At 39.3% G+C, this 13625-nt stretch overlaps 1 protein-coding gene and 1 long non-coding RNA gene across 5 annotated transcripts; both read left to right on the top strand.

The window, feature by feature from the left end:
* Positions 1–270: 270 nt before the first annotated feature.
* Positions 271–7408, top strand: mks1 (MKS transition zone complex subunit 1). 4 transcript variants are annotated; one of them, XM_051402157.1, is made up of 18 exons: positions 271–580; positions 694–815; positions 1407–1459; positions 1625–1792; positions 2044–2141; positions 2220–2348; positions 3214–3318; positions 3411–3519; positions 3614–3670; positions 4166–4208; positions 4306–4368; positions 4898–4968; positions 5056–5125; positions 5220–5327; positions 5729–5862; positions 6410–6492; positions 6603–6700; positions 6933–7408. In XM_051402157.1, exons 1-18 carry the CDS (start codon positions 504–506, stop codon positions 7028–7030), a joined length of 1686 nt encoding a protein of 561 aa, XP_051258117.1. In that variant the 5' UTR covers positions 271–503; the 3' UTR covers positions 7031–7408. The 4 variants fall into 4 exon arrangements, with proteins under 4 accessions (XP_051258117.1, XP_051258115.1, XP_051258116.1 ...); XM_051402155.1 differs by having other exon boundaries at positions 2041–2141; XM_051402156.1 differs by having other exon boundaries at positions 1404–1459.
* A 1006-nt stretch (positions 7409–8414) lies between these two features.
* On the top strand, positions 8415–12734 carry LOC127364074 (uncharacterized). Its single transcript, XR_007884969.1, has 3 exons — positions 8415–8677; positions 11064–11116; positions 11443–12734. It is a non-coding gene; the product is annotated as an uncharacterized LOC127364074 (long non-coding RNA).
* The last annotated feature ends 891 nt before the right edge of the window (positions 12735–13625 follow it).

The raw sequence follows: 13625 nt of genomic DNA, 5'->3' as shown, positions 1-13625 counted from the left end.
GTTACAGTTGTTTGTGTGTGTTAATAAAAAAAGGAAAATAGTAATAATAATAATTTAAAAAAAATAATAATAATGAAAGTTTTGTCATCAGTATTTTATACTGAAAACCCGGACTTAATTTAATAAATTTACTCTATGACTTTTTGTTTTTTTTTATTACTTTAATTTTTATTTTTTAATTTAATTCTTTATAATAATAAAGTACAGTTGTAACTTTACAGCCAATACAGCGCTCTGTCGGTAGGTGGCGGTAACGCTAATATTAACTTGCGAACCGCCACAATAACCAACACGAAGAAGAAGTGCTGCATCTCTATGGCAACGACAGCTCTAACTTCCAATATCTTTAGTTTCTCCGGTGTTTATTATTATATTAACTACATTTACAAACGCTGTAGCGGTTGGATAATTAAATTCGCTTATTTTATTACGTAAAAGACAAAAAAAAAAAAACCTACATTTGTTTTAACCGTGGCTAACGAAAGGAGCTAACACCCGAGCTAATGGCAGACTGCTGGAACACGGACACCGGGGAGGCCGTGTACCGGTCCCGGGATGTCGTCAAAAACTTGACAATAAAGTAAGAAGCTGACGGTAACGTTAACAGGAGTTGAGCTACACAAACTCTGAGTGTGCTACCACTCCTCTGGAGGGTTGGAGGGGGGGGTTAATCCGTGTGTTTCTCCCCTCCAGGGTGCGCATAGAGAGGGTGACCTCCACCGGAGCTCTCTCTCTGCACCTCCAGCAGCAGGTCCTGTCCCAGCCGGACGGAGGAGCCATTGAACTGGAGACCCTCAGCTCTCAGGGCCAGACAGGTACAGTGCACTCCTGCTGCTGCTGGATGAAGAGGAGGAAGAGTAGCTGCTCCCAATAATGATTTACAGGACAGTTTTTATAGTGTTTGATTAATCATACACACTGATGCTTGACATAGATCCCTTTAACTACAAACTCTACGAACCACTGATGTAAAATACGCATCAGGGACAAGAAAACACAGAGTTTGTCACAACAAAATAAGTATTTGTGAAAAAATACATAATACAGACAGATAATTGTATAAAAAGTTCCCTAAACAGGAAATAATCTGCTCAAAATTCATCCAAATCACTCGTTTTACACAAACTTCCTACAGAGTTCACTGTTTGGGTTCATTGTACAGTTTTACATCCTATGAAATATCCATCAAATATAACACTGCTTTATATTTCTTCACAGAAATGAGTGTAGAGCTGAGGTATAAGCCCGCTGTGTATATATTTATATATAAGTTTTCTTACACCCACAGACTCTGTGTGTGATTGTAGATGTTCTTCTATAACTTGTATTTAAACGTGCTGTTTATGGTGGATGTTTCCTTTTAAGCATGTTTTAATAACTTGACTTTTCTATTATTCTGTCAGCAGGTGATGTTGAGGAGGAGCTGGTGGTGGGCTGGCAGGAGAAACTCTTCAGTCAGGTAGAAATTTGAGTGTTTAATGTCCTCTTCCCACTGATTATAATCGATAAACTTAATATAAAGTGCTTTAGATGAAAAAGAAAGTTGCTGAAAGCTATGTTTACTTTACTTTTTCTTGCGAAACCCGACCTCCTCACCCTCACATCTCTCTGTCGCTGCTCCCAGTACGAGATGGAGCTGTTCCAGAACGAGGCGGCGTGTCAGACCCCTCTGGACCGTCAGTACCACGCTGAAGTCGAGGCCCTGAACCGGGGCAAGGGTCGACGAAACCACAGGATTTTCACATACACTGATCACGACCGCTACACCAACTGTCTCCCCTTCCATCAACTGGTAGGTGATGCCGCATCCTGTAAGGTTAACACCATCAACCAACGAGGAGAGTCTGAAAGTCTAGAAAGAGAAAAAAAGACTGCCGCTTCTGTTCATTCATAAGTTTTCTTAATTCCAAGAGAGGGGAAGCAAACAGAAGGACTCTTTATATTTGTGATAACTGATAGTTTTAATAGTTAGTTTACCTTGTTTGACACCTCAGTGTTCCACAAGAAAGTAAGTAGCTTGTTGTTTTTGATCCTGAAAAGCAGCACACCACTGAACTACTGACCACAACCAAATCCAGCCCCACGTTCCTGGCTGAGAGGATGGCCAGCGTGAGACACAGACGGCAGGACCGACGCACCACGTAGGTCAAACAGCAGCTCGCTTATTCACATGGAGTACATTCATTCGTGTGATGGGACGTTTCTGCCGTGTTTTGCAGAGACTGTAGTATCCCTAAGTCAAAGATCGTCAACTGGGAGCCCACAGAGGAGTTTGTGAAGAGCAGTCATGTGGTGAACAGTACCATGCAGACCATGCACATCATGGGAGACCTGAGTCCCCCTGGAAGGTAAGAACATTAACACCCTAAAGACCCCACTTTGGTCCGGCTCAGTCTTTATTGTTCCCCGTGATCAAACCTTCAGTATGTAGGTGGAGCCGGTGGATCTGAGTCTCAGGTGGGCAGAAATGTTACCGTATGGACTCTTCTTACTTTCCTGTGCAGAGGAAGGACTGTAGCTTTATGAGCGTTGGAGTTAAGCAACCTGTGAACACATTTTTTTATAAGAAGGCTGAGATCTGACAGATTTAAAGGTATAATATGTGACTTTTCTGTGTTAAACCAACTACAAAGAGTATTTAACTGGTTTTGAAACAGTCTCAATTTAATACGGATGCCTCTCAATGAGCTACATAAACAAACGAGACCATCAGTGAGAAGATTGGCTGTTTCTAGGTAGTTATTCTAAATGCCTGCCACCGGGCTGGATTCCCCTTGAAATCAATGAAACATGGCGGTAGAAACACTTCTGCTTTTGTCCACAGAGGGCGCCAGAATCAACACAAAATAAAAGTTTCTTAATGCTGCTTTAAAATGTCTAAAAACAACTGAAATATTGTGTCGAGTTCTGTACTCACATTATCTCAAATGTTTCTAACAATACTGAAAACCCTGCTGGCCTCTAGTGGCTGTAACTTCCAGGTAAACACAGGATACGTCAGATAGATTTTAATCCACAAGGCTTGTTGTTTAACATTAAAAATTAAACATTAATAGGATTTTTTTCCAGAGAAGATATCCAGATGCAGATCTCATGTTACTACCAGGTAGAAATTGCGTGTGAGATACAACCACACAGGTTTCATTGGGAGCTTTATTTAAAATCCAGCTGTGGTTCTGTTGTGATTTACCCTCCATGTGTTGGTTTTCTCAGGCTGGGCCAGAAGGAGAACGAATGTTTGCTGGTCACAATAAAAACAGACGGCAGTGGAACGGTCATTGTAAAACCTGACTTCAACCAAGGCAAAGAGCCCTACAGGCAGGTTCACACCATAGAGACAGCGTGTAGCTCCTGTACTGACGGACGCCATCGCATCAACAACTGTGTGTTGTTTTTCTGCTGTTGTGCAGGATTGTGACGGAGGGCGAGAAGAGAGAAGTTTGGCGTCTCACTCTGGAGAATGTATCCACGACCATGAAGCCAGAAGAGAAGGAGAGGGAGCACAACATGTACAAAGATGTGAGTTCATCTTCATCACATTTACTGCAGGAGTAGACTGAGTATATCTTTAACTGTTTGTGTTCACATTAATGATTATGCACTCTGTTTCTAGCTGTATGTTCGGCACAAGGAGTACCTCAATAGTCTTGTTGGACAGGACTTTGAAATGGTAAGTGATTTAACAAAGGTTACATACAACCAACATATATTCGATTTACCGTCATATATCAGTGGTGTTTCAAACAGGGGCCCTTGAGGGAGTTTTAGGGACCCCCAGCAAGAGGAGGAATAGAATATTATAATAATAAGTTGTAACCACAGGAGAGACTTTATTCTCTTGCCTTAATACTCCGTTGTAGGAGAGAAATGGGGTTTTAAATGATTGTAATTTATGGTGATCGTAGTTGGATTAATTGATTGACAATGAAGACTTTATAATCTTCAAACCTTCAAAAATAAAAAAGATTCCTAAAGATAAAATCCTCTCAAACTGGGGGTCCGTGGTCTGCTGTGCATCCCTCCTTGACATGAAAAAAAGTTTGGGTTAGAAACCAGTAAATCCTCACATTTCACACACATTGTTATTAACACTGGACTGAAAACAAAATAACACTTAAAGTATTTGGTAAAGGCTTTTTCACTCACTGTATGTCTCTCCCATCAGCCCCCTGCAGGGATTCTGCGTTACGTGATGAATGGAGAGATAGGTGAGTAGGAAAGCTGTGGTCATAACAACTGTTTATATTTCTAATATTTCAGTTATTGGCTTTTTAAATCTTCCTCTTCCTCTTCTTCTTTATCCAGTTTCAGCCAAAGGCTTTGAATACGATAACTTGTACATCCACTTCTTCATGGAACTGCCCAACAGTGAGTCACATACAGTAACTGAGACTGTTTATATCCTGATAACTGACGTGTTGTTGTATATATTTATATATATTATGGTACTGGGGATGCGGGGGAATATTCCAAGAATTTCTGTGATTTAAAAAAAACAAAAACTTTGATAATCTCTGAGATTTAATGGTAAATTTATGAGAACAAACTTTTCACAGGAAAAAAAGCCAAATATTCTCTGAGATTATAAAGTCATACAATTGTGAGAAAAACTCAGAAATTCTCACAAATTTACAGGAAAACTCAGGAAGAAAGTTTTTTTGTGAAGGAACCACATTGCTCCATTTTCCAAGGTTGGAAACCAGAGCTGCTGTCTATTATTATTATTAGAGAATCTCTAGTTTTTCTCTTTAATTTATGACTTTAATCTCTGAGAATATCTGAGTTTTTGTCTCTGCCGGCTCTGCAATCATTATTTTATACCTCATATGTTAAATGAACTCAACTGAATTCAATGGAGCACTTGTACACAAACTTGTATTATTCTCATTTTTTTAAGATTGGTCCAGTTTGCCGTTTCAGCCTCACTCAGGCGTCACCCAGACCTGCCGGACCAAAACAGTTGGGAAGGTTTGTGTATTGTTAATAAACCTGTGAACATTATTACAGCGTGGCTGCTGAGCTCTGTTACACCCCCAATGTTTTCTCTGCCGACAGGAAAATGTAGCTTTCTTCAGTTTCCCCTTCACCTTTGAGGCTTTCTACATGTGTGAAAAAGAGAGCGAGGGTTGGTATCAGCTGTGGAGTATTGTCTTATATGCATTAGTTGTATGTTTTAGTTTGTTTTAATGGCTGATATTTGAGTTTTCTCCTCCTTTCAGAGTCGATTCCCCAGTGGCCAGTGCTTTACTTCAAGGTTCTTTCTCTGGACTCCTGGCAGCGCTATCGGACCGAAGGCTACGGCTATCTGCTTTTTCCTGCCGTGCCTGGTATGCTGTGTGCACTGCAACGCTGTTTTATTACAATCAGGGCTGCAACAAGCAGTTATTTTCATTATTGACTGATAATTAATCAAAATGTCAAAACACGACAACAAAAAGCAACAATTCCTGATATTTGAGCTGCTAGAAACAACAAATGTTTAACATTTTTGCTTGAAAAATCACTGAAATTGTTATTATTTATTATTTATTAGTATTTATTATCAGAATATTTGCTGTTAATTTGCTGCTCACTGAATAATTAATTAATCAACTAATTGTTTTTCCGCTGTGTTTACCAAAGACACCATTTGTTTTATATTTTTGATTCTCATTCAGCTGCAAACTTCATTTATAAAGACATTTTGTCAAGTTGTTGGTCTTCTTTGCCCACATTCTGTGTTTGCCAGGTAAACATACAGTGACGTGCCACACGTGGAGACCCCTTCAGACGGGGACGCTCTCTGCACTGAGGCGCTTCTTTATCGGAGGCTCTCCGGAGCTCGAAGACCACAGCTACGTCAGAATACCGGGGACCTTCAAGGTAGACTCAAACCTCGGTTGGAAGCTCGCATTTCCTCTTTTCTTTAATACTTTTCTCTCAAAAATGCACAGATTCACCTGGATTTTATGTTTACATACGTTAAATAGTTGGTGAGGACTCTTCAGAATATGCTTCTGCTAATAGAAAGTGAAGGAAAGAAAGTTAGAAAACATAAAAGAGCTGCAGGTAGATGCAAAATATTTTAAAATTGTACTTTTATTGTCTGATTTTGCCTTTTTTTTATTCCAATTCATTCTTTTTTTGTACAAAATAAAAACCAACATTAAACCCAATGTTTAATCAATCATTATCAATACTCTACACAACCTCACTCACTTAACTCCACTGTAAATGATGCTCTTGATGCCAAATAATCCCCAATAAACCCAAAGTACAATCACTACCAAGTTAAACTGCATTGTATATTTTCCTAAAAGTCTCTCAGTGGTATTTAAAGGTTCCCTGTTAGTTTTATGGAACCTGTTTACGTCCATGTTCGTGCTGTGTCAATAATGATACTGAAGAATGCTTTTTGTTCTACTTCCAGGGAGAGAGGCTGAGTCGCTTTGGCTTCTGCACTGAAAGCACAGGAAGCGTCACCTTCAATCTGCACTGCGTCCAGCAGGCCAGGTGAGTGCTGCGTGGATTCAACCCCGACCTGTTACACTCGTTGTTTTATTTACTGGGTCTCCAGCAGCACAGGACGAGACTGCTTACATGGTGTGTTTGTGATGTTTCAGGGCCTTCGTTGATGCCACCATGTTGAAGAAGAGGAGGCAGAAAGTGTTTGACCAGCTGGGAGGATTTAGTCAGCAGGGAGCTGTCTGCACCATCCTGGGTATTCCAAGAATATTACAACATACAGCAATGTGGTGTACTATACACAATTTGTTGTATTGATCAATAATCTATGAGCTGATCTGTGAATAAGAAGAAGCACTTTTGGACCTATTTTTTGGGAAATTACAAGTTTTTTTCTAATCCATTAGCAGTTAGTTTTTAATTGACTGTATAGTTTGACCATTTTCATCACATACTGTTTGTTCATCAGTATTATTTCTCTCTGTCAGAGGCGTTCCAGAGGGCCAGGAGAAAGATGCAGGAGGCCAGAGAAAGTCTTCCCCGAGAAATCATTAACGCCACCTCCCAGATCGAATCGTCTGCATAGGAAACCAGTGATGATGTATAAAAACAGCCAAACGGATCAGTAATACTGCACTTTCACTGCGTTATTACACAGGAATGTGATGTTCTGTAACGAGTCAGACAGAAGAAAAGTGTCTGATTATTAACGTGTCTGATGGATTTATGTGGTAATGATTCAAATTAATATGCCTTCTAAGAATGGTATCACCATGTATTCTCTGTACACTGCTTGTCTAAGATTTGAGTAAATGGTTATTATTAATTATAGACAGTGAGGATTGTGATGTAACAGAAAATCAAATTTACTTTTTTAGATTATTTTGTATATTTTCAATTAGTTATTTCAAAGAAATGTTAATAATATTTGCTGTAATATAAACTTTTTTTATAAGAAGTATAACCACTTTTATTGTGTATTTTTCCTTTGTGATTGTGATGATCCATCAGTATAATATAGAGTATAATCAGCTATATTATAAATTAATTGACTTGAATTTATTCAATGCAGTTAATTCTAAATATTTTTCTTTCTTAGGTAGTAACAAGACACTTTATTTTAAATGTTGCCAACATGATCTGACAATGCATGTACAGCTAAAACACATTTTTATTTTGTATGTTAAAACCATAAAATGGACAAAGTACAAAAGTTTGCTCTCGAGGGACTGAACATTTGTCTGCAGTTCCACTAAATGTTTTACCCCAAAGGTAAAGTTCAGCTGCGTTGAGATTCAGTTTGTAGGTTCTGGATCACAGAAACTGCCTCTATGATCTGCATTTATTCACTTTCCCTTTTAGTTTGGTTCTGAGGCAACGTTTGATTCGATGTTTGGTCTTTTCTTTTTTAACAGTCAGCAGTAACACTGTGTGAACTATGCCATGGCTACAAAATATTGGTACTTAGTAGGGCTGGGAAATTAATGAAGTTTATTTAGTGTCCTTATTCACTGTTAAAGAGTGATAGAGAACAAACCTACACTCCCTGACCTGAACCTCTATTTGCCACCAAGAGATCTTCAAGGCACCTCGTCATAAAGAGTCTCTGAACTCTTCTTCCAAAAGATACTTCATCATTTGGTGTTTAGATGATGTGACTGTAGATAAACACACACACAGATCCTCCCTGGCGCCGATGTTACGGTTGTTAGCTCAGACACAGCAACAGCTCAGTGTGCTTTCATAAATGGAGTTTGGACTTTGATGAAAGGCGTTACCAGTGTCAGCGGGCCCATATCGTGTCAGCTGATTTTAATTAAAGATGTATTGTCAGTAGGTTAGAGGTGAAAACGGGGGAGGAGGAGGAGGTGTGGGAGATTGTTTTAGATGGCGTAATCGCTGTATTGAGTTTAGGTGGAGGTTTGGGATTTTTATGGTAGGAGGAGGTAACTGATAAGGATCTGTTGACAGTCACACTCTCAGGTCAAAGGATCACTGTGAGTTACAGTAGATCATTCTGAACAGATCTTCTCTCCACGCTGCACGAAGTAAAGAGACTTGATTCTTCACACGGGGTTTGTAATTCTTCAGACGACGAGGATGGCATCTGATCAACGCCTGGGTCTAGACTGAAGGTTAACTGCCGACAGGGAAAGTCCTGCTCGGACAAACAAGGATCCCGCCTGATGTCAGACGCAGATGGTGGACAGTGAACGCACCATCTATTTGAGAAGTGAGTACGGTGTTTTGAATCCATTCGAATGTAAAAGCCAAGGCAGACAGTGCTTATTTCCTGTGTAGTCTGCTTTGTTCCTGTGTTGGAACTGTTCCTTCTGGAGGTCCCATGTGATTCCTGTTGGAAACCATTACAATTTTAAGAAAGGAAATAAAGATGGCTGAACTGAGTTGCCCAAAGGTCAATTTTGGCAGCATGTAACCAGGTTGTGTTTTCTATCTTAGTTAAACGTAGAAGAGATTGTTTAAAGATGGTGTAGAGTAATGTTTGAAGAAAGAGGACAAGAAAGAAGGGAAGAAAATGATAAACTGGCCGACCTTCCAGAAATGGGAGAGAAGCAGAAAGATGAAGAGGAGAAACACAGGACCAGAAGTAGGACTGAACCTCCTCCACATGCTGTCTGTGCCTGCAAGAATGGCTACATGGAGGAAGAACCCCTCAAGCTCAACAACTCCAGGAGGATCTACCGTACTCTGACCTGAATCCTTCACCAGTGACTGGGAAAGGGTCGAGACAAACTAACTTTGCTTCTCCCAGGAAGTCTCCCTTGTCCCTAGCAGCCTCTTGCGACCACTGGCTGGGGAGCCAAAAGGACAAAAGGGGTTGTGATGATGATGTTCCCAGGCTGGTGCTGGGCGACTGTCTGGATACACTTCTTGCACATTCAAAGAGCGGAACAACCAGATGAAGAAACAAAGAGCACGGGAGAGACTGTGGGAGAGGGAGAAGGAGAACGGGTCCATATCTGAAGCTTCAAGGAGACAATAAGTCCAAACTAAGGGGTTACAAATGTGGACGTATTTCCCGACCTTCATCCCTGAGCCTAACGGGTGAGAAGGACCAGATCTAAAGGAATCTTGGCCAGAGGTACGAACTAAGGACCACAGGCACAACCATAGGAGACAGCAGAGGTAACTTTTAGACCACGTAAAGGAATATATCAACTCTGAAGCTGTTGAAGACATTATGCCTGTCTCTCATAAGTCAAACAACCCCTCCATCCTGCATGTAAAGAGACTTTACATGCAGGATGTTTGTTTTCACTTTTAATGGTTATAACACAGATGGCACAGGGTTTTCCCTCCAGTCCCAGTCTGTTTGTTGTGGCTGTAAACTCTGTTACATTGGTAGCCACCATGTTATTGTACACTTCAGTAGGTTGTGTGGAGCTCTCCTGACCCCTGTATGACACATGGGGAAGAACAACAGCCTTTAAAGACTAAAAAACGTTTAACCTAGCTCCCCTTGGCCTCGAACTCATTGCGGAGAATGAATGTTGTTGAATGTGCCCGTGCAGGAGAGAGACAGTCAGACAACTTATTTTCTTTCTGTTTGTAAGTGTGAGGACATATCTTTGAGTTTGAAGAGGACAGGGTCTTTACTTGAAATTTCTATGAGAAATAAAGATGAAACAAATGTTATTGACTATCTAAACAGATATACTGAGTAGGAACAAAGTAGAACAATAGTGGAAAATACTTTCTTTCATTAATCAACTAATGGAACAACCGTAATATATCTGGAGATCAAATACTGGAGGAGGTGTCGGAAAATATGAAAACTTTGAGTCGTTTTAAATAGAGTTTCTAATCAGCGTCGACGGTGAATTTATAAATGCGTCACTGCACTAAAAGAGGGACTGCGTCCATTTTGTTTGAAACAAGGACAAACCACCATCTTGTCTTTACTCAACAGCTGCTGATTTTTATCGCAAGTTCCAACTCTGTGTTTTAAATTAAGTTGAACTGAGATGATTTCTTTAAAAAAAAAAAAAATAATAATAATAATAACCTTTCTGCCTTCTCAGAATGAGTTCATGTCTCTTTATCACCTGACTCCTGGGCTGGTTCTGGATCAGTTCTTTACTTTGATCCTTCTTTAACTGCTTAAATTGTATTTATTATTGGTATCATATATTACCTGTTTTATACTGGACTATCTTTGGAGAACCATTTAACACACAAACTAGCTGTCTCTGGTGCACATATTGTTTATTTTAACAGCACAGGCTGAACAATAGTGAACACATCAGCTGGTAGAGGTCGTTGGCAGACTCAACAATGAGCCTGCATGCAGCACACCCGTTACTGAAAAAGAAAAAGGGACACTTCCTCTTTGACATTTCACTCGTTCGAGCCTTCATGTGCTGATGTATGTGAGTGTTTCTGTGAGTCTATAGATGATGAATAAACCAAACAAGGTGTACTGTCAGTTGGTTAAAGGTGTACTGTGTACTTCAGCACACTCTCCCAACCCTAATACTACTGATTTCTGACTGATTTATAAACATTACAAACCTTCTTCATGCTGAATATATGGACTTAAATACAAAGTGATCTACAATCTGTCCTGTTTTAATAAAAATAAATCTTCTCTCTGACAGGGCGAAGATGATCTGGATCCTTCTGCTCGTCAGCCTGACCTCCTCTGTCTGTGGTTAGTAGGACTGAAACACGTTTGATAAGAGTCCCGCTCTGAACACATCTACATGTCGATAGTCATTCATACTCATAGCGCCACCTACTGAAAACAACAAGGAATCCTTGTCTGTCAACCATCATCTGATTTACGTTAAATTTTGATTGAATTGTGATTGTGTTCATCGTGATATATGCTATGAGGGCCCGATCATCACTGCTTACATCTTTAATTAGCCTTCTTGTTGTTGCTTGTTTTTATGTTCTCATTGTCTCGTCTCTACATTTGATGTTCTGGAGTTGATGCTCAGATACAAACTCTGGTTCTCTGTGTTCACACACCAGGAGGGCTGAAGGAGGAAGCCGGCTCAGATGGTTGGAACCCAGTCCTGATCATTGGAGTCATGCTTGGTGGAGCTGTATTCGTTGTTGGTCTAATATTTCTGGGTGATTCAGCTCTCCAGTGTCTGGCATATCTCATTCGTGGAGCTAACAGCATCATTCAGTTCCTGAGACGGATCATCTGAACAAGTTACAATCGGCAGCATCACTTCTTCCATTCTGGGTCCAAAACAACAGAAAGTTCCTGTCAGCTCGCCTCCGTCCACGATGATTCCTCTATTACAACTTGCAGAGACTTTAAACTTACTAAAGAAACGTCATCCGTTACGACATCCAATTATAGTCTGAACACACGTATTATACAAACGTGCCTGAATGCATCCATCCTGCAAACAGAACAACAACGAGGAAGAACAACGGCACTACTGTTCAATCATAACATAACAGCATCACTATAAAACATTAGCCTGTCTGTCTGTGTGTCTGTCTTTACTGTGACGTACAAATAAGTTACACGTTTCTGCAAGTTGATTCTCATACGACACTGAAGCTTTTGCTCCCTAGCGGCACTTTTAGCTTCTAACATACCTGCTTATTATTAATCTAAGTATACTGTAGTGGTGTGTATTTGTATTGTATCTGTTTCATATTTATAGTACGTGTATATCTGATATCCATGTATACCCATGAACATCTGGTCTCATCATGTGTTATACTGTATAGCTTTCAGAGCTGCTGCTCTTTGCACACTTTTAAAACTTTAAATCATCCATTGTTTTAATCTGATGATGATGTTGCTGTCATTAAAGTCAGTTTGCAATAATTAATAACTCTATTTGTCTGCCTGGATACTGGTTACAGAGTATTTCTTTTTATCTTTAAACATGTGACAAGTGATGAATATACCCTAACCAAACTTATTTTGTGCCTAAACCAAACCAAACTTTAACCACAGTGGTGTAAAATCATAAACTGTCAACTACTAAGCTGCTGAAATGTTACAAATACTCTATAAACTTTACTACTATCCAAATAAAGAGTTACCCACTACGTGTAGCAGCCGATTAGCGTTGCCTTGTCAAATCCTTCTTCTTTAAAATATTTTATAAATGTGTTTTTCCGTAGACGTTCTCGGCTGTGTGTGCATGCCGAAGTTTTGAGGGACTTTTTCAACTTATTGTCAACATCTGAATGTTTTAATCACATCTCATTATCGACTGAATGTGCCTAAAACCAGTGTGTCTGCATTTCTTATGATCACTTCTCATTTCACTATAATAAAGTTCAGCAGGAAACCCAGCAGCATTTGTTCTTCGTGTCCTAATAGAGTCTATAAATCTGATCACTTCACTTCATTTGACAACGAACAGGTGTTTTTGTCTCTGAATAAACATCGTCAAACGTCAAACTGCAAGAAGATAAAATTGTAATTCAGTTGTTACAGAAACTGTATTTAATCTGTTTAGAGTTTACGGCATTTTACTGTCGTGGTTTAACAGTTTTTCACCATAAAATCTGTCAGTCAGGACATCATCCTCTCGTGTTACATTCACAACTATAGGAAATTGTGCTGCAGTCACGCCTGAGACCAGCTGATTGATTTGTGCACATTATCATCAACATGCAGTCAATAATGGGTTCTCTCGGAGATTTTAATTGTTCAATGTATTTGCTTTAGTGCAGTGCAGTTAGTTTACAATATGTTTATATCGGTTTCATTGTGAGTATTTATTTTTATTCTCTTTATTCCGACTCACTTCTGTATGATTTTAATTGTCTGGTTTTATTTTGCCTTATTGCCCCCTGAAATGTTATTATACCTGGTTCTGGCCATGTAACAAAAGTTCTGGATAAATAAAGTCTATTATTATTATTATTATTATCATTATATACTACTATGTGCAGAGTTAACTATAGGCTATAAACCATTTGATTGGTTGAATGTCTCTGTGGTAAACGCAAACAGCTGTGGAAGTCCATTTCTGCCAATGTGACGTTAAAAAAAGATTCTGTAAGTTATTATAATGAGAAACTTTCTCAAAATAATAACTTAGAATCACAAAGTGTCCCATTATTTTGAGAAACTTAATTATTATTTTGAGAAACTAAATAATTATTTTAAGGTACTAAATCATTATTTTGAGATACTAAATCATTATTTTAAGAAACTAAATCATTATTTTAAG

Source organism: Dicentrarchus labrax, unplaced genomic scaffold (genome assembly GCF_905237075.1).
Source record: "Dicentrarchus labrax unplaced genomic scaffold, dlabrax2021, whole genome shotgun sequence".
NCBI lineage: Eukaryota > Metazoa > Chordata > Actinopteri > Moronidae > Dicentrarchus > Dicentrarchus labrax.
This window is presented reverse-complemented; position numbering and strand designations above follow the sequence as displayed.

Bases quoted from the DNA above. Each gene is read 5' to 3' on its own strand.
- mks1 (XM_051402154.1), top strand. From the start codon at position 504: ATGGCAGACTGCTGGAACACGGACACCGGGGAGGCCGTGTACCGGTCC. The intron at 5,863-6,409 runs GTAGACTCAAAC...TTCTACTTCCAG, and splicing joins GAATACCGGGGACCTTCAAG to GGAGAGAGGCTGAGTCGCTT. The intron at 6,493-6,602 runs GTGAGTGCTGCG...GTGATGTTTCAG, and splicing joins CACTGCGTCCAGCAGGCCAG to GGCCTTCGTTGATGCCACCA.